Source organism: Streptopelia decaocto, assembly GCF_964273445.1.
Source record: "Streptopelia decaocto genome assembly, chromosome: 2".
Taxonomy (NCBI): domain Eukaryota; kingdom Metazoa; phylum Chordata; class Aves; order Columbiformes; family Columbidae; genus Streptopelia; species Streptopelia decaocto.
The window spans coordinates 25,398,538-25,421,535 of NC_138655.1; the positions used below are offsets into that span (position 1 = coordinate 25,398,538).

The 22,998-nt window shown below is 37.8% G+C and overlaps 1 protein-coding gene across 4 annotated transcripts in view; it reads left to right on the forward strand.

Annotated features, from left to right (window-relative positions):
- RAD54B (RAD54 homolog B) overlaps nt 1–20,535 on the forward strand; it is a 63,955-nt gene extending 43,420 nt beyond the window's left edge. For all 4 annotated transcript variants that reach the window (XM_082044101.1, XM_082044103.1, XM_082044102.1 and 1 more), the window contains 11 exons: nt 365–652; nt 3,204–3,366; nt 4,070–4,295; nt 8,482–8,689; nt 9,233–9,372; nt 9,955–10,245; nt 11,626–11,801; nt 14,042–14,303; nt 15,525–15,591; nt 15,904–16,104; nt 19,693–20,535. In XM_082044101.1, the coding sequence (XP_081900227.1) occupies nt 365–652; nt 3,204–3,366; nt 4,070–4,295; nt 8,482–8,689; nt 9,233–9,372; nt 9,955–10,245; nt 11,626–11,801; nt 14,042–14,303; nt 15,525–15,591; nt 15,904–16,104; nt 19,693–19,910 (2,240 nt within the window). In that variant the 3' untranslated portion in view covers nt 19,911–20,535. The remainder of the gene's footprint in view (nt 1–364; nt 653–3,203; nt 3,367–4,069; nt 4,296–8,481; nt 8,690–9,232; nt 9,373–9,954; nt 10,246–11,625; nt 11,802–14,041; nt 14,304–15,524; nt 15,592–15,903; nt 16,105–19,692) is intronic.
- The last annotated feature ends 2,463 nt before the right edge of the window (nt 20,536–22,998 follow it).

Sequence of the window (22,998 nt, forward strand, 5' to 3'; positions counted from 1 at the left end):
GGAAAATGAACCCAGAATGGTCATTAGTTTTGAGCAAGTTTAGAACTAAAGCAAACTGCTAGATTTTATGATATGGGGCTGTTTCTGGAAATTCTCTTAAATGGATATTTGACATTCAGTAGAACTGATTGTGGGTGATGGTGATAGAATATTTACTGGCATATTCTGGTATCTAATTGTGATTATTAGCACTGAGATGTCAAGCTCTATTAAGAAGGGGAAAGGCTTTTGGGTTCATATGTGTACCAATACAAATGCTTAAGAATCAAATACCTGTTGGTAGTTTTGTTTATTCTTCCTGCGGGTGTTAAGGAAGTAGTATTTGCTGTGTTGTCCTATTTGCTAATTTTTTGTATTATTTTAGGTACTGGATATAAATCTAAAGAGCTAGACAGTCTTGATGAAGGCCAAACACTGATGGTTGGAGGAAAAGAAATTGAAGTGATGGGTGTAATTTCAGCAGATGACTTCAGCAGTGGCAGGTGTTTTCAGGCTGGAATAGGGACGCATTACACAGACCAAACTTCTTTATCTCAAACTAACATGAAACCATTGTGTAAACCATTCAAAAGTGTCTGTCAACCCAACACTAAAGAGAATATGCTCAAAGATTCTCAAAGCTGCAAACCTCGCCACGATCCAAATGCTTCAAGTAAGATTCAGATTTTTAAGTTTCTTTAAGCATCCTCTGGCTCTCAAAAAAAATTGAATGTGTAATCAAAATTTTCTTGTTCCGCAATATATTACTAAAGTATTTCTGACATATGGTTCTAGTGTTTCTATCAATATCATGTTAGGATTTTATCATGTGTGTTTCTAACAAGTGAAACGCTCTACACTGCATAAAGTTTCTCGTTGTTACAGATGTCTGTAGAAACAAGTTAGGGTGGTTTCTGAGAGTTTTGCCCAAACAAATGAGTATATTGATCAGAGAAACAGTCTGACACATGCTGAAAGTTCTAGGTGAGTTCCAGCTTCCCACTGGGGTCAGTGAAGCACTGACATAATATGACAGCACAGTAATTACAGTGCAGGATCAGTAATAGAGAGGTTAAGCCAGATTCAAAGAACTGCTTATGACAGCGCCTGATCCTGCACAGCCAGCAAGTGGAACTACGCTCCCCAAACCTAACCAGATGCATTTCGGAATAAAAGTTTTGTTTTATGATGCTTGAAGTACCGTGTGCTGAAGAGCCATGAGAGTTCACAAATTGCATAGAAACAGGCTGGTTAAGCAGTTGTACAAGAGGGTTCCTGTAAACGTTTGGTAGCTGCAGGAAGTGGCTTTGCTTATCTAAATACCAAGCGCTCTCTGTTCTGTCACTAACAAACCATTCAGGAGTTATATTCTGCTGATGCCTCTATCTTTCAGATGGAAGATAGACATGAGTTTAAAAAAATGTTACTAAGCAGAGCAATGCATATTAAAAAAAATACAAGTTTATTTTATGTTCTTACTATAGTTACACCTCCATTCTACTTCTTACCTCATATCCTGAGACTATGGGACTTTCAAAAGCTGCTACCTGACTGCTATGTAAATAAACAATGAAATCTCAATCAAGTGGTAATTAGTGATATCATTGGCCTTTTTGTAAGAGCAACCTTATAAACACCAGCTTCTGGTCTGAATTCAACTTATGTTGTATCTAAGAATGTTCCTGTGGTTGCAAGATGATACTGCCTTAGCTTCCTAATGTAAAATCTGGCAAAGACCTGATATATTCAATGCTCAGATTAACTTCTTTGTTGTTTTTGCACTAGTCTGTCAAAAAGCTGTGGTTTATTTTAGTTCTTTGTCTCCTGAGACTCTTCTTCTGATGGATCTAAGTACCTTTTATGAGATTTCCCTACACTGCCTGATATGAAGTGCCCTAAACACATCAGTAGGTTGTGCTCTCAGTCATTAGTGTTGCCCACATGGGAGAATTGCATAGTTTATTTAATGCCTTGTTGCGTAAGCTCTTTCAGAAGTAATGGAGATACTTTCCTAGACCTGGACCTTGGGACTGGAGCATTCAGAGGTTTTCATGTTGAGGTCTATGCCAACAGCTGGTTAAACTGCAGGTTCTTCAAAATGGGAAGCCACTTATCCTTGTGCTCAGCAGAACAGGGCACAGTGACAAAGATGTAAATCCATGTCTTTTACATCTGATTTCTAAGCACATCATTGCTCTTCTGAGCCTTGTTTCTTCCCCATCTCCGAGGCTGCAAAATTTTCTCAGAAAAGTTACCTTTTTGTCACCACTGGCTCTTATCTGTACAGGCATGCAATTTGATGTAATTTATTAGAACTCAGCCCTTTGTCAGTAGGATACAAAATCTCCCTGAATGATACAAGCCATCGACCAACATATTCCCATGAATAAATTATCAGTATAGATCTGCTCTGGTGACATAGCAATACCAGCAGCTACGCATTGCTTTCTCATTCTGTCTGCTGACAATACAACTTTTCAGTGAGAATGTGTGGCATCAATATAAGCAACCCAGTATGGACACTGTCTGGCCAAATTATGACATTGGAGTTTGTAAACAAATTATGGCAAGCAAAAATATCATTTAGATGTAGTCAAAGAATATAGCCCAGACTTCATGCTCTCTTTGCCTCTGTGTCTTCAAACCTGTCAGCTTCTTTTATTGATGCACTGTGGCAGCCTTTGTCAGCTCACTCACAGTGCTTCCCTATTTTTTTTTAAGATTCTTGTCTTTTTATCTGTGTTTCTCACGCAGAGAAGTCTTTCTGGGCAGCTAGAAGAGTATCCCCTTGAAATGTAGTGTCTAGACTTTATGTAAGTCATTGTTTATGTTCTTTTTGTTAAACTTTCCTTTAATAAGCCTTTTAGAACTTCCTCTGATTTAACTCTATGCATTCAAAGTCATCTTGCAACATTCATTAGGTAGGCAGTTTCACCTCGTGTTAAAATATACTCAGATTTCTCAGTTTTTCACCTTCACCTTTGACAAAAGTGCATACTATCTGGGAACCCTCTGTAAAAGGATTTTTTATTTAGAAAGCTATCTAGATGCTCCATTGGTAAATCCATTTTCTGTCTGAGAATGGTAAGTATATTAAACAGTATATTTAACAGTCATTAGATCATTGACTTTACTCTGTAGCTGAGTGATAGAAATTATAATCTTTGTTAACAGAATAAAAATAGTGATTTTGTGCAATATTTGCATATGTTTTGAACTTCAAGATTCTCTGGTTATGCCAAGACCAAATGCAAGTCATCAGTGGGCATTCAATAAGGCTGGTTTACCTGTGGTGGATGTAGTTGTGGATCCATACATTGCAAATAATCTACGACCACATCAGAGAGAAGGAATTATATTTCTATATGAATGTGTAATGGGAATGAGGTAAGAAAATAATTATCCTTTTGGCTTTCAATACCTGTAGTATTTTCATGCCCGTGTTCGAAATGAAACAATTTGAATAGGAAGTTTCAAGCAATTATTCAGTTAATTAATAATAGTAATTTCCCCCCACTAAAGGTTGTTTTTTGTGACCTGTATGTAGCATAATGCTTGCTGTGACTTTGCTAGATGTGATGAGAAGCTGCTGCACCAAAAGGCCTGTCAGTTCTACTGCAAAGACGAAGTCGTGTGAACATAGATTGCAGTATAACCTGTGCTAAAGCACACTGCTTTCTGGGATTTATAATTCATACTTATTCATACTTATTCATATAATTTATAATTCAGGTGTTTAGAATAAAGAAGCTGCTGTACCAGCCTGCTGAAACAATACAGTAGTATTTTCAAAATAATTTTCTCAAATAATAGATTCGTATTCAAAGGTATATTCAAATTTTTAAAATATTAGATAATATTTATATATAGTTTATTTGGTTTTGGAGGACTAAAGCATTAACCTAGAAAGTGATGAATTTTACTCTAAAGTCTTCTGGTATAATTGAGTGAAAACCTACAGTAGAGCATAAGTATAAATAGGTTCTTTATGCTTCAGAAAACAACTACAAGAAGCAATTGCCTAAACCAGTTGTGAATAATTATAGATATGTCTTTTAAATTGTTACCACCACCTAATTGTATCTTACAGAGTCAGTGGCAGATTTGGAGCTATTCTTGCTGATGAAATGGGCTTAGGAAAAACATTGCAATGCATTGCAGTTGTCTGGACTCTTCTGCGTCAAGGGGTCTATGGGTGCAAACCTGTACTAAAGCGAGCGCTGATTGTCACCCCTGGGAGTCTGGTAAAAAACTGGCAAAAAGAATTTCAGAAATGGTTGGGAAGTGAAAGGATCAAAGTCTTTACAGTTGATCAGGTAAGACTTATTTCTGAAAGGGGATTAGGTCATATTTGGCTCAGAGTATTGGATTTGTGATTTTTTTCTCCTCTTTTTTTTTTTTTTTTTTAACCAGAGACCAAAACCAGTAATTCTCTATTAATATTTATTTGCAATACTTTATTTCTCCTTCAGGTAATTGTCTATATGGGCATTTAGCTGTCAGTAACCAGGTCCTAACTCAAGCTCACCTGCCTGTGTAGCATATGTCTGTCTTATCTTCCCTCAGCCTTCACCTTTGAAGATATAAGAGGTGACACCTACTCCATGTGCCTCTTCGGTTCAAGGAAGAGCTTTCTACTGTCTATCAAAGCGCCCACCTTCCCTGCTTTATATACCAGAGCATCTACCTTGACTGACTTGTACTCTATTTCTCTGGTAGTTCCTTCTTTTTCCTCTTAGTTTCATCTGTGTGTTTCAGGTTACTTCAGAAAGTTATTCCCTTTACTGTCACTGTCAATGATGAGGTTTATGTCAGGTTAATTTAAGGTCGTGTGAGTTACCAAGCCTAGAGGCTCAGTGTTAGATAATGTGAATATCTCTTATCTCTAGAAGAAAGCAGGCAATTACAAATCTTAATAAAGAAGCTGATGATGCTGATCCCTTTCGCTTTTATAGTGGAGCTGTTCCCAGTGGTGATGGCATTCCCAGGTTGCTGTAGGGCCTGGATGAATCCCATGTGCTGACAAAGTATTTTATCTCTTAATCTCCTTGTTATACCTTTAGGGTTTTGTCTTTGGTTTTGAAAATATATTTATTTTCCAAAATTATTTTTAACCTAATAGTTCCATACAAGTAGACCGAAGAAACAAATTGTATTTCATTCTAAATATAACTTGATTCTTACATAAACCAGATTTGCTTTTAGTTTCTTTCATTATCCTTATTATCTGTATGGAAGAGCGAATATTTCAGATGAAATGGAAGTTTTCAGACTGTTTTTAAACTCTTTTTTTAGAGTGCATGAAATTTTGTAGCAATCGTTATTTCTTTGAATTCCACTCATTATTTCCAAACCCTTGAAATTACTGAATGTACTCATCTTCCACTGAGGACAATCTACATGTAATAGGTGCTCTTTCCATCATTTGCTTTTTGTAGTTACTTGTTCAAGATGTGGAAATGAAGCAAACTGACTTGTCAGGGACTCTAATGTAATATAGGCTAGGATGAGAATTATGGAAGGTTTTAAAAGAAATGGACACAAGGCAAAATATAATATGGCAACATTTTACCTGACAAGGTAGCTAGGAATAATTGAACATCTTCTTGCAGTTTTTATGAATAATCTTGGGAGGATAAAACCTGAATTTGCTGGCAGTTACTATGACCCAAAATATCAGTAGATTTCATTTAATTTAAATAGCTGATATTCTTACTCATCTTATTGGAGCCACTTGGATTGAGATCACTCAGCAGCTTTTAAGATTTTTCCCAAATAACAAGGGAACATTGTCATGCAAAAGGAAGACACAATATGACTTGCCTGGGGTACAATGAGGTATTTCAAAATAATTTACCGTCTGTCATCTCTGGAAAAACAGCAATTACCATACTGCTACTTCTCCGTATAACTTAAAAGGAAGAGCTTGTCTCAAAGGTTTTTTTTTTCTATTCTTGCCTGGAAGGAATACATTCAAAGAACTGGCAGACTTTTTAAAGTGTGTTAGGTATGTTTTCCTCACTTTCGCACTGAAGCACCCTGAACTGATCCTGCCCCTTTAGTAACAGACTCTTTAAAAGGCAGGACATTATTAAATACTTCTGTTAAAATGCAAATGTCATGTAGAGGGTGTTGCTTTTAAAATGAAGACATCCCCACAAAGGTTGCATTTCGGTCTCGTTAATCCATGTTATCAGTATTTGAGATCTGTTTGAGAGAATAACTCCTTTATCTGTTTGCAGAATATCACTTCTAGTGGGGTTGTTCTGGTTTGATTTTTAAATAAAAATATCTGGAGAATTAATTAAATCATGGTTTACATTGCTTCATGGTTCAGCATTTAATTTACGCTTTACCAGCTATATTGGATTTGGACTAGTGCAAAGAAGGGTCTGTTTGAAGAGTAAGTCTGGGACATTATGGAGCTCTAATACTGATTGACAATTTCTCCATATGTAGCTTCTGGCAGCTCACTTAAACCTGTCAAGTCACTTCGGGTAGCTGTGAAAATGGAGGCTATAATACATATATATCTTGCAACCAGTTAAGAGGATAAATTAATTACTTTAAATTACCTTGTAAATTTATTTTAATTTTTAGTCCATCATCCACTGTTGTTATTATATACGGCAACGGATATATTATGTTTAGCTCCAGGAGGCTTATAATATGTCAAGACTCTCCTGTGTTTTTTAAGGGGTCCAGAAGAGTTGAAGATTTACCAGGGGAGGGTTGTTGGAGACAGTTTCCCAGTGGCCCCATCACTTTCCCCGTAGTTTCAGCTTACACCCAGCAAGTGTAGGAAAACAAAACGATTTATGAACCCCGGGCATTTTCTGATCTTGACTATCCCAAGAGAAGGTCAGAGAGGCATCGCGTCTGTCTGCAGGGCTGCAATGTGGAGCTTGAATACTGGGCAGGGACAACGTTGGGTGTTGCCTACAGGGCTCCTCTCTGTCTCTCTTCCTGTGTTGGGAAATTTACTGCTCCTGTTTTGAAACTGGCAGTTAACTACAGAAACAACAGGAATGCTCGGGCCCCATCCAGACACCTGGGAAAATGGGTGCCCGCCCTTGTTACCTGCTCCTCACTGTTCCTTGCTTCCCCCGGCGTGTGCTGGGCCTCATCCTGAGCGGCATGTGGGGACTGATCTACCACAAGGTACTTTGTGAGATTAATGTGCCAGATTCGGCCCACAGATTCATCTCAATTACCTGCTAGGAGGCTCTAAAGGTTGTGATAATTAAGTAGTGCTGCTTTTACAGTGTATTACACCATCTGGCTCCAGACTTAGTTGTCTGTGTTTGGTAACTGATCTTGTTTGGAAATAAAAATACCTTCCTAGTCTCTAGCTTGATTTGCTTTCACAATTAAAGAGGTTTTTCAGCTTGTCCGAAGGGTCCATAGCCTGCTTAGTTAGTGAGCATCGGTAGGAAACAGGAAGGAGCACGCAGGGAGTGAGTGGCTGGAGCTGAGCAGACGCACCCAGGGTACATTTTTCCATTTTTATGCATAATTGCAAGACAAGTAAGCACTAATAGTACATTCACAAGTTTGTACAGAAATGTAAGTATTTCTAGGAAAATTTTTTGGAAGAAGCTCCCCATCACATTACAGTGACCTTTTCATTTATTGTGTCTTTTTTTAAAGCTGGTTTTGTCTCTAAGGACTGGAACTCTAAGTTCTATTCTGCTCAGACTCAAGTGCAATCATATGGGCAGCTCCTGTTGGTTTTCCTTATCATCACATTTAGTAACAAACAAGTTCTGGTTATTTGATTTAGGAGTTGAACAAAAGTCTTGATGTCTCTTGCAGGAAGAGGGTTTGAAGGGTTTGTAAGGGTAAAGAGGCTCACGACCGTTTTCTGACCACTGATACAGGGTTTAGAAATCAATTGCATTTATTTACCAATATACAGGCACTGGTTTTGGGGCTCGTTTTGGGCTCTGTTTTCGGAGTCCCAAGTTGCCCTTACTTGTTGGCCAACCCATAAATGTTAAGGGCTTTTAAAAAAGTTAATACCGTATTCAGTTCAAAACTACAAGACAAGTTTTAGGTCGGCAGAATGTGGTAACTTCTTACTCGACCACATGACTGCACCCTTCAGCTTGAGATCACAAAGCAAAGGTACTGGCAGCTGCTTCTGCCTCTGTTATCTTGGCTTTAACTATTCATTTGAAGCTTCCCTAAATGCTGGGACTGGGGACCTGTTACAGGGAACCTGTGCTTTTCACTGTCGCAGTAATGTGGCTCAAAGGATTTGAAGGCCTAAAAGAATAATACATTTTCTTTTAATGAGGTGGTAAAAGTCTAAATTGCTGTATCAGATCCCATATTTCCTTTGCAAATTAGGAAAGAAGCAATAATCCAGACTCCAGGAGGAGATAGTAGATGTCTTGTGTCATGCTAGAAAAATTTCTGTAGGCACTGGATGTTTAAGGAATATGATGAGAAGATCCCAAAAGAAATAGTTGTGTGATACGTTCTCTTTTATACCTGCAGAACCACAAAGTAGAAGAATTCATTGGTTCACCACTTTATTCAGTTTTGATAATCAGTTATGAGATGCTAGTCCGATCTTTGGATCAAATTCAGGCTATAGAATTTAATCTCCTAATATGTGATGAAGGACATCGTCTGAAAAATAGCTCTATTAAGACAACTACAGCCCTCACAAGTCTGTCTTGTGAGAGGAGAATTATCCTTACTGGTTAGTATCTGTAACTACTTTTGGTATTTAGCTATGCTAATAGTATTAGGTTGGGGTAAAGGAAAAAGCTATTTTAAATATGACAGGAGCACAGCATACATTTTGGCAATAGATATTAAATGCAGAAATCTGGGGTCTTGAAAAAGCAGATTATTTACTTTTTTTTTTTTTTAATAAATGCAAAATTTGTCCAACTTCAGGGACAGGCAGGGAGCCTGGGAACTTCTGTAAGGGAATCAGGACTCTGTTTACATACACTCAATGTTTTCCTTTGCAGTTATTTAGTAAAATTGATTTAGAACTTGACTTTTTAAATTCCTTTGTCAAAACCACTATATGTGCAGTCAGCTTAGTTGGGGGGACAGTAGTTTATTAATCATGATAAAGTTCTAGATTAATTCAGTACTCTGAGTAATTGACATTGAAGCAAAACATCTGTTTTCAGGATGTGTTCTCAACATTAAACCCTGTGTTCGATGATTTTACTTCTGTCATTTTCAAGAAAAAGTTACCAAATGCAGACTTATTTTTTTTTCTTTCCAGGTACTCCAATCCAAAATGACTTGCAAGAATTTTATGCATTAATAGAGTTTGTGAATCCAGGAATACTTGGTTCTTTATCCACATATAGAAAGATATATGAGGAACCGATTGTCAGGTCTAGAGAACCTTCAGCAACAGAGGTATATTTAAAAAAAAAATGCAGTTATAAAAGAAAATTCATAGACAGCACTGTGAAATTTGCTTTCTATGGAATAAAATAAAGTTGAAGACTAATAGCAACAAAAGCTTTTCAGCTTCATACTTGAAATAAAATCTGTTGTTCTCCAAAGGGGGCTGGAGGAATACATGCACATTGAGATCTCAGCATTTCAGCTGCCTATTAATTTTCAGGGAAAAATTGTTCTTCCATCACCTTGCATTCCCAAGAATGCCATGTGAATTACCATATGATGATACTTTATTCATTCTTTGTTTCTCCACGGTACTGCAAAATTTGCATCAGTTAAGAAATTCTAAAATATAATCCGAATCCTGGGTGTCTTCTGGGACATTATCTTTCTTTACATAAGACTTTAGAAACCAGACCTAGAACTAAGATGATGCAGTAGTATTAATTGGAGAAGAATGGATCATTATAGTCCCATGTTAGAAAGTGGTATCACACATTTAACATATTCTTTAACTACCCTAATTAAAATCATACAGAAAATTATTGTGATGAAATGCAAGACTGTCATTAATTTTGTGCTTTGTTCTTTTAGGAGGAAAAGGAATTAGGAGAAAAAAGAGCAGCAGAACTCACGCGTCTCACTGGACTCTTTATTCTTAGGAGAACTCAGGAGGTTATAAACAAATTTCTGCCCCCCAAAAAGGAGAGCATAATCTTCTGCCGACCAACAGCGCTGCAACTTGAATTGTATAGAAAACTGCTTAGTTCTCAAGTTATTAGGTTCTGCCTACAAGGCAGGCTGGAAAACAGCCCTCACCTAATATGTATAGGAGCTTTGAAAAAACTTTGCAATCATCCATGTCTTCTGTTTAAAGCTATAAAGGTATCTATTTGTGTGGGAGTGGGTGCCTGCAATTAGTCATTTCAGCAGACAAAGGTCACTGAAACTATGTTATGGTCAATGTGCCTGTTACTTAAGGTCATTTCCATACTCTCTTCTCAAATACACCTTCCTTTAGATCTGCTTTCAAAAACCTAGATGTTAGGAAATCTGAATGTACTCAGGGAAGGTATCTCACCAGTTTCCCATTGCCTTATGGTATTTTCTTGTTCTTCGTGTATTTTCCATCTTAATATTTTCTCTGCATATTTGTAAAAATTCATATAAATGTGAATTTTACAAAGAAGACTCTTAGGTAGAGATTATTCTGTGTACTCTTTTTGCTGATTCCTCTGAAACCTCCCTGTCCACATGATCATTTCACTCTCTCGAGCTCAGTGACACTGGGAGCTTCAGGCTCAAGATGCCCATGGTACCAGCTGTCTCCATGTCCCCTTCTTCTGGGATCCTATCACGATATGCATCTTGTTATTTCTATAGAAGTGTTCTCATTCCTATAGGTAAATAATGTGATAGTTAGAATTTGGTAATACTAACTTCTGTGGCCACTAAAATTCCAAGTAAGGTGAGAAGAAATGTAAATCTTAAAAGATGTTCTTTGTTTCTCGTGGGAATGTCCAGAGCACAGACCTCCCTGTAACTTTCAGCTCTGCCAAGTGAAGTTCATTGCCTTTACTTCAAACTATAAGCATTAGAAATTGTTGGTATGTGAAAATGTAATGCTTTAGAAGCTATAGGGATGGAAAAGACTGTATGTGCCAGTCATTTATTACCGTTGTGGTTTTGGCATTTGAGTAGTTTGGGTTTTTCCTCCCTGTGAAACATTTTTTTTCAAACTACAGCAAAATAGTACCTGTATTTCTTGTATTTTATTGGTTTTACTTGTTAGCTTTTCTTCATTTCCACGTGCATAACTGAATCTTAATGACAGCATCTTCCTAAAAAAAGTCAATGACTGGGAAGTTCCATAATAAGGTATTATGGAATTGAGAAAGAATAAACAGGGTATTATTTTTTGCCCAAAGTTTTAGATATGGCTTTGTTGTGGATGTGCATCTGTGTGGTTGTTTATGTAGAGAAGTAGAAATAAAACACATTTTTCAGTTTTAAGTATTTTAGCTTTCTGCTCAGCTGCAAACAACGTCTTAGATTAGAGGCTGTAAACCAAAATAAGTGCTATCAGTATTTTAAAACTGTGCCTTCAGTCCAGTGTTGGGAGGTTGTCATGCTTACATGAAACACTACTTCATGGCAGCTTTTGATGCCTCCTTTTGTCTTTGTAAGAAAAATATAGCAAACTTTTGAAAAAACCTGAAACATATTAGAGGGGATATGGAGCTTGAATCCTTTTATTTTCAATAGGAAAAAAGCTGTGACCTTATGTCTGATGAACATGATGAGTCCAGTCTCTACGAAGGTCTGATAGATGTCTTTCCCCAAGATTATACTTCAGATACTTTCTCTGAAATGGATTCAGGAAAACTGCAGGTGCTGGTGAAGCTGTTAGCAGCAATCCATGAGCTCAGCCCTTCTGAAAGGCAAGTGCAAAAGAGAGATAAAAGGGAGATAATGGGATATTGTTTTGCTTTTCTAATGCACGGGCGTGTAATATTCAAAATAAAGGTGTTGCAGAGGTACCAAGGATGTTTATTCATTGTACTCCAAGCTCTTCCTTGTTCAGTTACTAAACTAGGACTTGTAGGTGACATAATTTCAAAGTTATTCTTCATGTTTTTTCCAGAAAAAAATCCTTGTATTTTTCATACGGAGTTCCAGCAACTAAATTTGCTACAACCCCTATACTATGACATTCTATCTTTACTTGCAAAGACTTTCCAATGCTTTGTATCTCCTTGCGAAGCTGTATTCATGTATTAAATATTTTAAATTTCACTAAAGTGTTTTTAATTACCAGATTATAAATTATTTCCTCCTTAATCACGTTTAAGTGTTTAGTGCTTGCTGCCTTTTCTGCTCAGGGCAACCAGATGCAACAGGTGAACCTGCACAGCAGCTGCTCATTTCCCCCATGGTAAAAGCCACCAATATGTAGGAAAACCTGTGTTTATCATGGGGTCATAGGATGCACGTGGTTTGTTACTATAGAATTGCTGACTCATGGGAATCTCACGTGACCTTGTATCCCATGATGACTTTTTTATGTACTCATGCCTTAAAGCTGAGCTATTCCAAAAGTATTTAGCTTTTAACTTTGATTTAAATTGATGCTTAAATAGGACATGCTGTAATTCAGTAGCAGGAAGTAACAGCGGATCTCTTCACACTGATGTAATGGAGTTTGTTTTTTCCTGATGCTCTCTTTACAAATCAGAAAGCTGAGCCTATCTTTGGAATTTATATGCCTAACATCCATTGAAACCAGTGACAGCTAAATATAGAAATGTACTGGCTCTATTTCTTGTCGGTCAAAAGAAGCAGGGGGGTTGGGGAAAAGCACCTTTGCCTGTATCAGTGCTATAGGAGCTACTGAGCTACAGCTGGTGTTGAGGCATAATTTTACATCTTTAAAAGTCCGTTACTTTAATTCAGTGCTGATCTTTTGTTTCTCTGCTCACATTAGTACTAAATAGTTTTTGCTACATACAGACTCAATTCCAGTCCTGCTATAAAACTTATATTCTTATTTTGAGTAAAAACAAAGGTATGAGTTTGGGGTTGATTGACAAAAAAAATCAGTCTGGCAAAGTCTTTACAAACAAGTCTTGGATGTAGTTTGATTGTAGAGTCAACTGTAATAATAAAAATACTTTAAAACCATTTAAAAATATTAATTTGCCAGATTTTCCCTGAAATTATTTGTCTAGTTCTTCAGTACTTGTTTTAGATCAAAAATTGTTCTAAAAAATGGAGCAGCTTTGATGGAATTTTGTACATTTAGTTTAAATTATTACAGATCTCCAAAGAAGATCTAGCAGAAAATGCCCTAACTGTGGTTATTATTTTATTTATGCCTTAAATTCAAATTATCTTTCTTTGTCCCTTCAGTAGAATAATTCTTATTATCTGGGAGGACAGAAGTTCTGGATTTGCACAACTCTGAAACTTATTTAGTAAAAATTTTAGAGAAAAAACACTGACATAATGTAGGTCATTAGTGTAAAGGATCAGGAGACTGAGTTTGCTTTAAAAAAATAACAATGACTAAAGTTCAGACCATATTTTTTGTGATATCTTTTAGCATCCTTCATCCCAGTTGTTTTCAATCATAAAATGTAGGAAAGAGTCATAGAATCATAGAATCGTAGAAGTAATTGCTTTTGTATTTGACTGTCATGATTTTGTTTATTAGAATTTTCTGAGGTTGTCTATAGCAGTTCACAGTATCTTTTTCAGTAAGTAGAGTCATATATGCATATTATTTATCAGCTGCTACAACATCCTCACCCTCTACAAATGGTGCCTTAACAGCAGCTGTTTTGCATAAATAGATATATATATTTATATTTAAAAAATCCCAGATCTCTGTAGCTGGTTCTGAATCCCCACAGTCTGTGCATTAAGCCAAATGCTTTTGCAAAGGAAAACATTCATTATTTAGCATTTGAATGTTTGACAATAGGTACAATGTATCCAAATCTAGTATGTGCTTCAAATTAATTGGAAATATTCTGTTTCTTAGGAAATATGAGTGACCTCAGGTTGATATGTAATTTTTGCTTGACTTGTAATTTTATTTTCTTTGATGTCTTCAGTAACTTGTCATTGGACTTTAACAAGGTCTAAGATGGTAAGGTAACTTTGTTTTGCTCTTTGACAGAGTCGTGCTGGTATCCAATTACACTCAGACTTTAAATGTATTACAAGAGACATGCAAACGTTATGGATACTCTTATACTAGACTTGATGGAAACACTCCTGTTTCCCAACGGCAACAGATTGTTGATAATTTTAATAGTAAATTCAGTCCAGCTTTTATCTTTTTGCTGAGTTCAAAGGCCGGCGGAGTAGGACTCAATCTGGTTGGAGCATCTCATTTGGTCTTGTATGATATCGACTGGAATCCAGCTACCGATATTCAGGTCTGATAGAACCGTGTACATGGGGGTCGGGATGGGCTTCAAATGAGATGTTGATTTTTGGCTTTACATCTCTTATTGCTACCCAGCTATCACATTGCATCTGGACAAGTATATTGCTGGAAGAAAACTGTCTGAGAAGAAATGAAGAAACATTTTTTGTCATGTTATGTATGTTGGTATCATTAGGGTTGCAGTACCTGGGAAAAGGGAGGGGTTCTGGTCAGAATTAAGAGAATGAGAAAATCATGTGGCAATGATGCCAGAAAAAAGAAAACAAAGCCAGTTCAGTGCTATTCTTGTAATGGCACTGTTGGACTCCAGGTATTATTTAGTTGGCATAAATGTTCACTTAAAATAGTCCTTAATGATGACAATTCTAAAAAAATCTTTTTATAAATGCAGTAAGAAACTTTTTATTGTTGAGTAGTGCTGTGTGCTTAATACTGGAAGTCAACTCTGATCCTTGGCCCAGCTTCTGTTTTAAGTGTGAATTAGTACCCTCATGTGGTCACTTCTCTTGCTGCGTGAAACAGTCTGCTGAGTCAGGCAGAATGGCTACAGGTTGCCAAAGAGCACAGGCCACGTTGTGGGTACTTGTACCTGATATGTACCTGTAACCCTTATGTTTTTGACAAAAATCATATGACAGTACTCAGTTACATTTTGTTTGTTTAAGAATTAAAGGGTGCGTGAAACACCAATTTTACAATTTTAAAGAAATTGGAATGTCATTTTTAAAGCTGTATTGTAGCAAAAAACACTTGGAGATGGTGAACAATGACGAGTGTTTAGGGACATGGTTTAGTGCTAGAGTTAGGTTATGGCTGGACTCGATTATCCTGAGGGTCTCTTCCAACCGAAATGATTCTATGATTCTGTTCTCTGAAATATAAAACAGCTGCTAATGCTTGGAAAACAGGTATGAAGAGGGGATTTCTGGCAAGAAAGAGGTGAAACCCCTACCTTCCTACTACACTACACAGAAAGAAGGGAGGATAAATGGCAGAAAGCAAATTATGTTTTCAAAATTATTCACAGCTAATACCAGAAAATTATAAAAACAGCCAAGGACTGTTATTGAGGAATGCTTTCTTGGGACTACATCTTTTCAATGGTGTAGCAGAACTGGTAATTTGATCAGTGGAGGCCACAAGTTCTAGCTGAAATACTATCATACAGAAGGTTGTTAATGCTCTTCCTCTTTTTTTTTTTTTTCTTCAGGCAATGGCCAGAGTGTGGAGAGATGGTCAGAAACACACTGTACATATCTACAGGCTGCTAACCACAGGTCAGAGGTGATGCTTAAACATTAGAGTGAGACTGCTGTTCAAATTTTGCAGTAGAAGAAAGGGACAAAGTGTTCTTGGAAATAATTTGCTCTTTAAAACTGTATATAATTTGTTCTGGATTCAGTTAAAACAGAAACATCCCATTGATTCATTTAGCTTTGCTTTTGCTTTAGTAACAGAAAAAGAAGGTGGTTTAGCAGTTCACGTGAATATTTTTATAAAGAAGTAGATTTGACTTTTCTTCTTGAGAATACTGGTCAAAAATTATCTCAGTGTAGGTATTTTTCTTTTTTTTTTTTTTTTCAATACAGGCTCAATAGAAGAAAAGATTTATCAAAGACAGATCAGCAAACAGGACCTTTCTGGGGCAGTTGTAGACCTTTCCAAGACATCTGAACACATCCATTTTTCCATAGAGGAGCTTCGAAATCTCTTTACTCTTCATGAAGATTCCAGCTGTGTTACTCATGACTTGCTGGAGTGTGACTGTATGGGAAAGAAAGACCATCAAAGTGAGTCTTTTTGTATTTCAGGCCATTGCTGAGGTAGTACATCCATTCTGAGTATATGGTCTGTTGCTGGAGAAAACTGTGGTGCTCAGTAAAATAGAACTGAAGTAACAACATTAACTGTGGGATCATCTGGAGATCGTCTGATTTTTCTAATCTGTAGGAGATGAAGAGGAGAAAAGATTAATTCCTTGCAGTAACAACCAATTCATGTATCATGCCTCTTAATTCCTTGAATTAGCTATGGCCAGTTCAACTACTGTTTTGTTACAACCAAATGACACTATAGGGTATTTTGTTAGTAAATATTTAAGGACAGCGATGAGTAGCTGGTAGGGGTTAGTTCAGAAGCTGCGGACAGGTATACCAGCCAGTACCGGATGAAGGTCTAGATAACGATACACCAAATCTCTGGATATAACCCTTCAGTTCACAGTTATTAACCAAAGCTCATGCAGGATGATTCAAATAGGTATTTGAAAAATATTGGAACATCTTCTGGCAGTTGTAAACGCAAGTCACATCCATCCTTTCTGAAGGAATCTGTCTCTCATGTTCTTCTGACCTACCAAAATGGTTTTAATACCTTGCTGCATACACGTATGTAGGTGTAAGTTAGGAGCAGGATTAAAAAAGAATAATTATTTTAAGTTATGTGTACATCTCATCCATTTTAATTTTATAGCTCATCTAGTTTCTTAAAGGAAAGAGTGTCTATTGCCCTCGTATGTTTCTTTCCTTTGGGCATGAAATATCCATATGCAGTATTCACAGACGTGATAAGGAGGTACCAATACTGGCATCTTCTAAATGGGCACAGATACCACAGTAAAAAGATCCAAAGAAATTGCTGCAAGAGTGCATGTGCTCAACAGACCCAATTAGACTATTTTGCTTGATGTTTTTCATGTCTCCAGGTAGTAGGCTAGAGTTGGATTCCTTTTTCATCCCATTTTATGAAAAATGGGAAGGAGTTGTTTAGTGAAAGCACAGTGCTTCTGTAACCATAAGAATTTGAATTTGTCCTTTAATTTTGCTCCACATACTGATTTAATTGCCTTTGTATCTTTCTTAATGATTGAAAAATTAGACCACCTGTTTTTACATGACCAAGTGATGTTCTAAAGTAAGTGATGTTTGCACTAAGTTAATGTTGCAGGATCTGTGTGGAAAAAGCACCTTTAGTGTTAAATGTTAGCCAGATTTTCTCACTGATGTGCAGTGCAGCAGGTAGAGTTCCTGGGATACAAAAATTCAGAGAAATTTTATAATATTTCTATGATGAACACTGAAGCATATAATTTTATTTAGCATTTTGTAATTGTCTTAAGACTCTTGAATGATTATCTTATGATTCGAACACATACTACAGAATCACAGAATGGCTGGGGCTGGAAGGGACCTCTGGAGATCATCTAGTCCAACCCACCTGCTACAGCAGGTTCACCCAGAGCAGATCGCACAGAAATGTGTCCAGGCGGGTTTTGAATGTCTCCAGAGAAGGAGACTCCACAACCTCTCTGGGCAGCCTGTTCCAGTGCTCTACTGGTTCCATCGATTCAACCACAACAACAGCCTCTTGGATCTCAGGGGAATGAATGCAACCAAAACTTCCTCGAGGGTGATGATATCTTGATCCCAGTGAACAGAAACTTTGTGGCAGTAAATCAAGGAAAAACCTGAAGTTCATTCTTAGGCTTAAGTGGTGGGAATGACAGAGCAAGGGGAAGATTTCATTTCCTAAAGAGAATACTGGGGATAGACAGTGGTGCACAGAAAAGGCCAAGAACTGTCACTGTTTTGTCTCTGCCTTTTTTGACAAGTATGATTCAAAAGATAAACTAAAGAGGAGCCAAACAATATAATATAGGCTTCACAGTACATGAACTTTTCATAGTGATCTCCATTAGATATACCAATGAGAGTGAATATTCTTGACCAAGCTCCTCTTGTCCACTCACACTAGGGCCATCTTTAGGAAACAACACAGTCTTGAAAGGAAGCAATTAACTGTGCATGGATCATGCGACTGGGTTACTTGCTATTCTACTGGCTTCAGATCAGCTACAAAGTGTAAATCTATTGTTTTACCTGATCATGGTGCAATTTATGGAGTGATGAATGAAGAAATCTGTAAGGGGCCCCAGGCCTTGGGAACAAACACACAGACCCACTGTCAGTGAAGGAAGAGTCGGTGTGTGAACTATTACAGAAGCTTGACCCCTACAAATAGATGGGCCTGACAATATCCACCCAAGGGTGGTAAGAGAGGCTGCTGATGTCATTGCAAGGCTGCTACAAAAAAGACTAAGACTCCCTTTTTACAAGGAGTCACATGGAAAAGGCAAGAGACAATGAGTACAAGTTGCTCCTGGGGAGATTCCGATTGGGCATGAGAGGACAAGTTTTCACAATGAGAACAGTCAGCCATTGGAATAATCTCCCCAGGGAAGTGATGGATTCCCCAACATTGGACACCTTTAAGATTCAGCTGGACAGGGTGCTGGGTCATCTTAATTAAGCATTGTGCTTTTCCAAGAAAGGTTGGACCAGTTTATCCTTGAGGTCCCTTCCAAGCTGGTATTCTGGTATTCTATGACTTCAGAAGTGCATTGATTCTAAATTTTCTTCTGGCCAGTAAAAGAATATGTTTGAAGTGTAGTGTAAATGTGCATCATACGTCAGTCAAGGGGAAAGTCTTGCATATATGAGTCTTTATGGGCTCTCAAAAACTTTAAAAAACTCAAGAATACTCTGAGTCATCATGCTGCTCGTGTCACTGGTCTTTCCTAAAGAACACGTAACAAGCACTGCTATGAATATATTTGACGAGAGGTTTGTAACCAATAACAACAGTGGTGCGATTTTTTCTCATCCAAGATGATTTCATTTATCACATGCATCAGATGAATCATGAGGCCAGCAATGTGTGACATCCCCTGCCATGACCTGGTACTGTTTGGGGCTTTAGGATCCTTTGTCGAAAGTTAATTCCTGCCTTTGTGCTTAACAGGCAATCATATTTTCCTTACTGTGATATACAGTATACTTTATGCACAATGTATTTTGTATATTGAACCAGTTGGCATAATCTGGATGTACAGAATGCACAGCTCTGTTGTGCTGAGTCAGTGAAATATAATAGCTATTCGAACTATTCTTAGCTGTTTGGAATGGCTCCTCTGGGAGGAAATAGAAGCTAGCATGAATTTTGCTGCAACATACTTCTAGATTCAGATTTACTTAAAGAATGGGAGCAACCAGAATGTCAGAGAATTAGGAAGACAGAAGAAAGGAAATTGCCAGAGACGATATTTCTTTTCCCATCCATGTATAAAAGGATTTGTCTTTATGCTAGCATATGGTGATTTTGATAAACTCAGTCAATGAGCAAGAAACAGCCTTTCCCCTCTTACATTTATTTATTATGTTATATTCCCCTCATACATATGTTTGGGTTTCAAAGACATAGAAGGATTATATATGCTGTTCTATTTTCTCTCTTGTTATCACTAACTGGTTTATTGATTCAGACTTAGATTTTCTGTCCTAGTTTTCTCTGATTAGTTTACTGCATCTTTTTTTTTCCAGGTTCTTCCTCAGATAAGCCTTCTGTATCTAGAAGTTGCCAGCTTGGCCAAAACCATGGGAAGCCTAATTCAAAGAAACCGCTCTCCATGTCACAGTTGATGCAATGGAAACATTTCTCTGGGGAACATCACGCTCTAGATGATCCTTTCCTTGAAAGGATAAAAGAGAATGTTTCTTTCATTTTCCAGAATGTAACCAGTCCAACATCCTCCACCTAATAAAACTTAAGTGTCTTTCCTACCATTTACATCCTCCTCCTCATAGGTAAACAACTGATGAGCACTTACCTTCTGTTCTTTTGCCAAGTTCTGTTTTGTGTTTTTCTGACAAGGTTTCTGGGTAAATGTGATTACTGGTGTTTATACAAAGTTACAGTTATTACTAACTTAATCATACTTACCATAATTACAATACAGATTTTTAAAAATAACTTTGCTTTCCAGTCTTCTGTTGATATAATAATTAGTAAGATTGTTTTTATGCACATTCCTGTGTATGTCTACTTTGTTTTATAGTTTTCATTTGATCATAAAGATTTATTGCTTGTAAAACTGGCAGCTCTTTAGCCAAAACTGATTAGATTATGCGATGCTATATACATGCGAATGCTGTTAACAAGACTCTGGTTGAATTTTTGTTTTGACAATGGAAAGTTATATATCTGTATAACTGTAGCTTTATAACAAGGTAGGTGTTTGTTCCCTTGAATTTACAATTTAATAAAACTCAGAGCAAAAGCCAGTGAGATCCAAAATTCTGACACCACAGCTTGGTAATGTGTCAAAATATTCTGAAATTCAACTATTGCTTTTCCTTGAAAAAATAAACTTTATTTCTCAGATGTACAAAGTATAGGCTTATCTATATTTAGCTGCTCCTTCTAAGGACACTCTTTGCCGAACATGGGAGTAATGAGCATGTTTTCATGGTATATATTTCTATTACTTTGTTTTCCTTCTTCTTTGAAGGCACGGAAGTTTGCAACCAGTTTACAGCTTTTAAGTGAAGTATTTCGAAAGGCCCAGAAGAGCAGAAGATTGGATAATTTTCAGAAATACTGCAAACTTACAGAATTTGAAAGACCTTGAGCATGAATAGGGCTCCATTGTGGTAGTCCTGTGTTGTGCCACATGATGTACAACCTCTGGATATTGGGTAACCTTTGTGATAGCAGTTCCTAAAGTCCAACCAACTTGCGGAAAACAGGTTGGTTTTTTTTTCCTCCATGTTACAACAGTTAGTGGTCTGTCTTTCCCTAGACTGTCGCTGAGTTCACAGTTCATCCTAACCTATCAGCAAACGTTTTCCTTGCGTTTTGTTGCAGTTTGGGAATGGAAGGCTATGTGCACTGACCTTTCTTCCCCATCCACCTTTATTTCAGAGTTTTTTTTGAGTTTCCTTTGACCCTAAACGCTGAACGATGCCACATAGTAATGAAAAGCAAAGTGAAAAAATGATTGAGAAATTCATCAATTCCGCACATTTTTTTGGCATGCAAATTGTGTTCTTGGTCACAATTAGAATTGTGCTATTAGGTAGAAATTACTTCTGTAACCTTTCAGGCTGGCTGTTAAAGAGCGTGTTTTTCACCCTGCTCATTCATTGATTTGAGGATGCTCGAAATATGAGCTCTACTCCAAAAATAAGCATTAGTTATGGTTCATAAAAAAGTCAATTTAAATGCTGTCCAGGCAGCTATGCATGCAAAAAAGTAATAAGTTTTGGAGTAAAAAATAATATAAAACCCTGTCCTACTTTTGGGGAAACAGAGTAGAAGCCAGAATGAATTTTGCTGCAACATACTTCTAGATTCAGAATTACTTAAAGAATGGGAGCAATCAAAATGTCACAGAATTAGGGAGACAGAAGAAAGGAAATTGCCAGATAAGATATTTCTTTTCCCATCCATGTATAAAAGGATTTGTCTTTATGCTAGCATATGGTGATTTTGATAAACTCGATCAATGTGCAAAGGTGGAGCATGGTGGTGCTGTGCTGCTCTGCTGCCCATTTGCTGATAGACAAAGGCTGTCTGTCATCTTACAGCTCCCACAGCTTATTTTAATGCAGCTTTGCAACTCAAGAAAGAGATTCTAGCCAATCTGTATAGTAAGGATTATTGTAATTAATAATTAATAATTAATAATTATCTGAGACTGATCATGCTTAGATCTGCGCTGCCCATACATTTCTGTAAGTTGTGCTCAGGTACCTGCTGGTAGGAAGCACACCGGCATTCTCTGCTGATGCTGATCTCATGTGTGGTTTCTTGCATTTGCATGAAGAAGTGCGTGGCAGTTTGATTATATTGCTGGTTTGTGTCTGGGACCCTGGTCATCTCCACTGCATTCCCATGAGCCCACTCTGGTTTGGAGCAAATCCCCTGGCAAGGCCACTGAGGAAACCTGGGCATGTAAGAGAAAGACATTTGCTCCAGGATCCACACCGTGCCATGTTTCATCCTCTCTGCCTAAGGCAGCCATAGAATCATAGAATCATTTTGGTTCGAAGAGACCCTCAAGATCATGGAATCCAACCGTTAACCTAACTCTGGTACTAAACCACATCCCTGAGAACCTCATCTACATGTTTTTAAACACCTCCAGGGATGGTGATTCTACTGCTTCCCTGGGCAGCCTGTTCCAATACCTGACAGCCCTTTCCATGAAGAATTTTTTCCTGATATCCAATCTGAACCTCCCCTGGTGCAACTTGGGGCCATTTCTTCTTGTCCTATCACTTGTTACCTGGGAGAAGAGACCAACACCCTCCATGCTACAACCTCCTTTCAGGCAGTTGTAGACAGTGGTAAGGTCTCAACCTCCTTTTATCCAGGCTGAGCAGCCCCAGTTCCCTCAGCTGCTCCTCATCAGACTTGCGCTCCAGACCCCTCACCAGCTTCATTGCCCTTCTCTGAACTCTCTCCAGCACCTCCATGTTGTTGTTGCAGTGAGGAGCCCGAAACTGAACACAGTTTTTGAGGTGTGGCCTCACCGGTGCCGAGTACAGAGGGACAGTCCCTCCAGGGTACCTCAGCAGGCCGCACCCCACCTGCTGAGTCCTGTCCTCAGACCATCCAGCTTCTGTCATGTTGTGCACCACCCTGCACAACACAGCTGTAGCTGCATGCTGGCAGAACACAGGTCTGGCAGGGAAGCCCTTTTATTGTTGGGCCTCCAGGGTAGTTTTATTTTGGCAGTTTTAAAATAAATAAAGTAAAAGCTTCAGAACGCCTCCCTGTCTGTGCCCTGCTACGCCAAGCTGCCCCAGGTCTCTGGCAGTGGCAGCACATGGTGATGCTCAGTG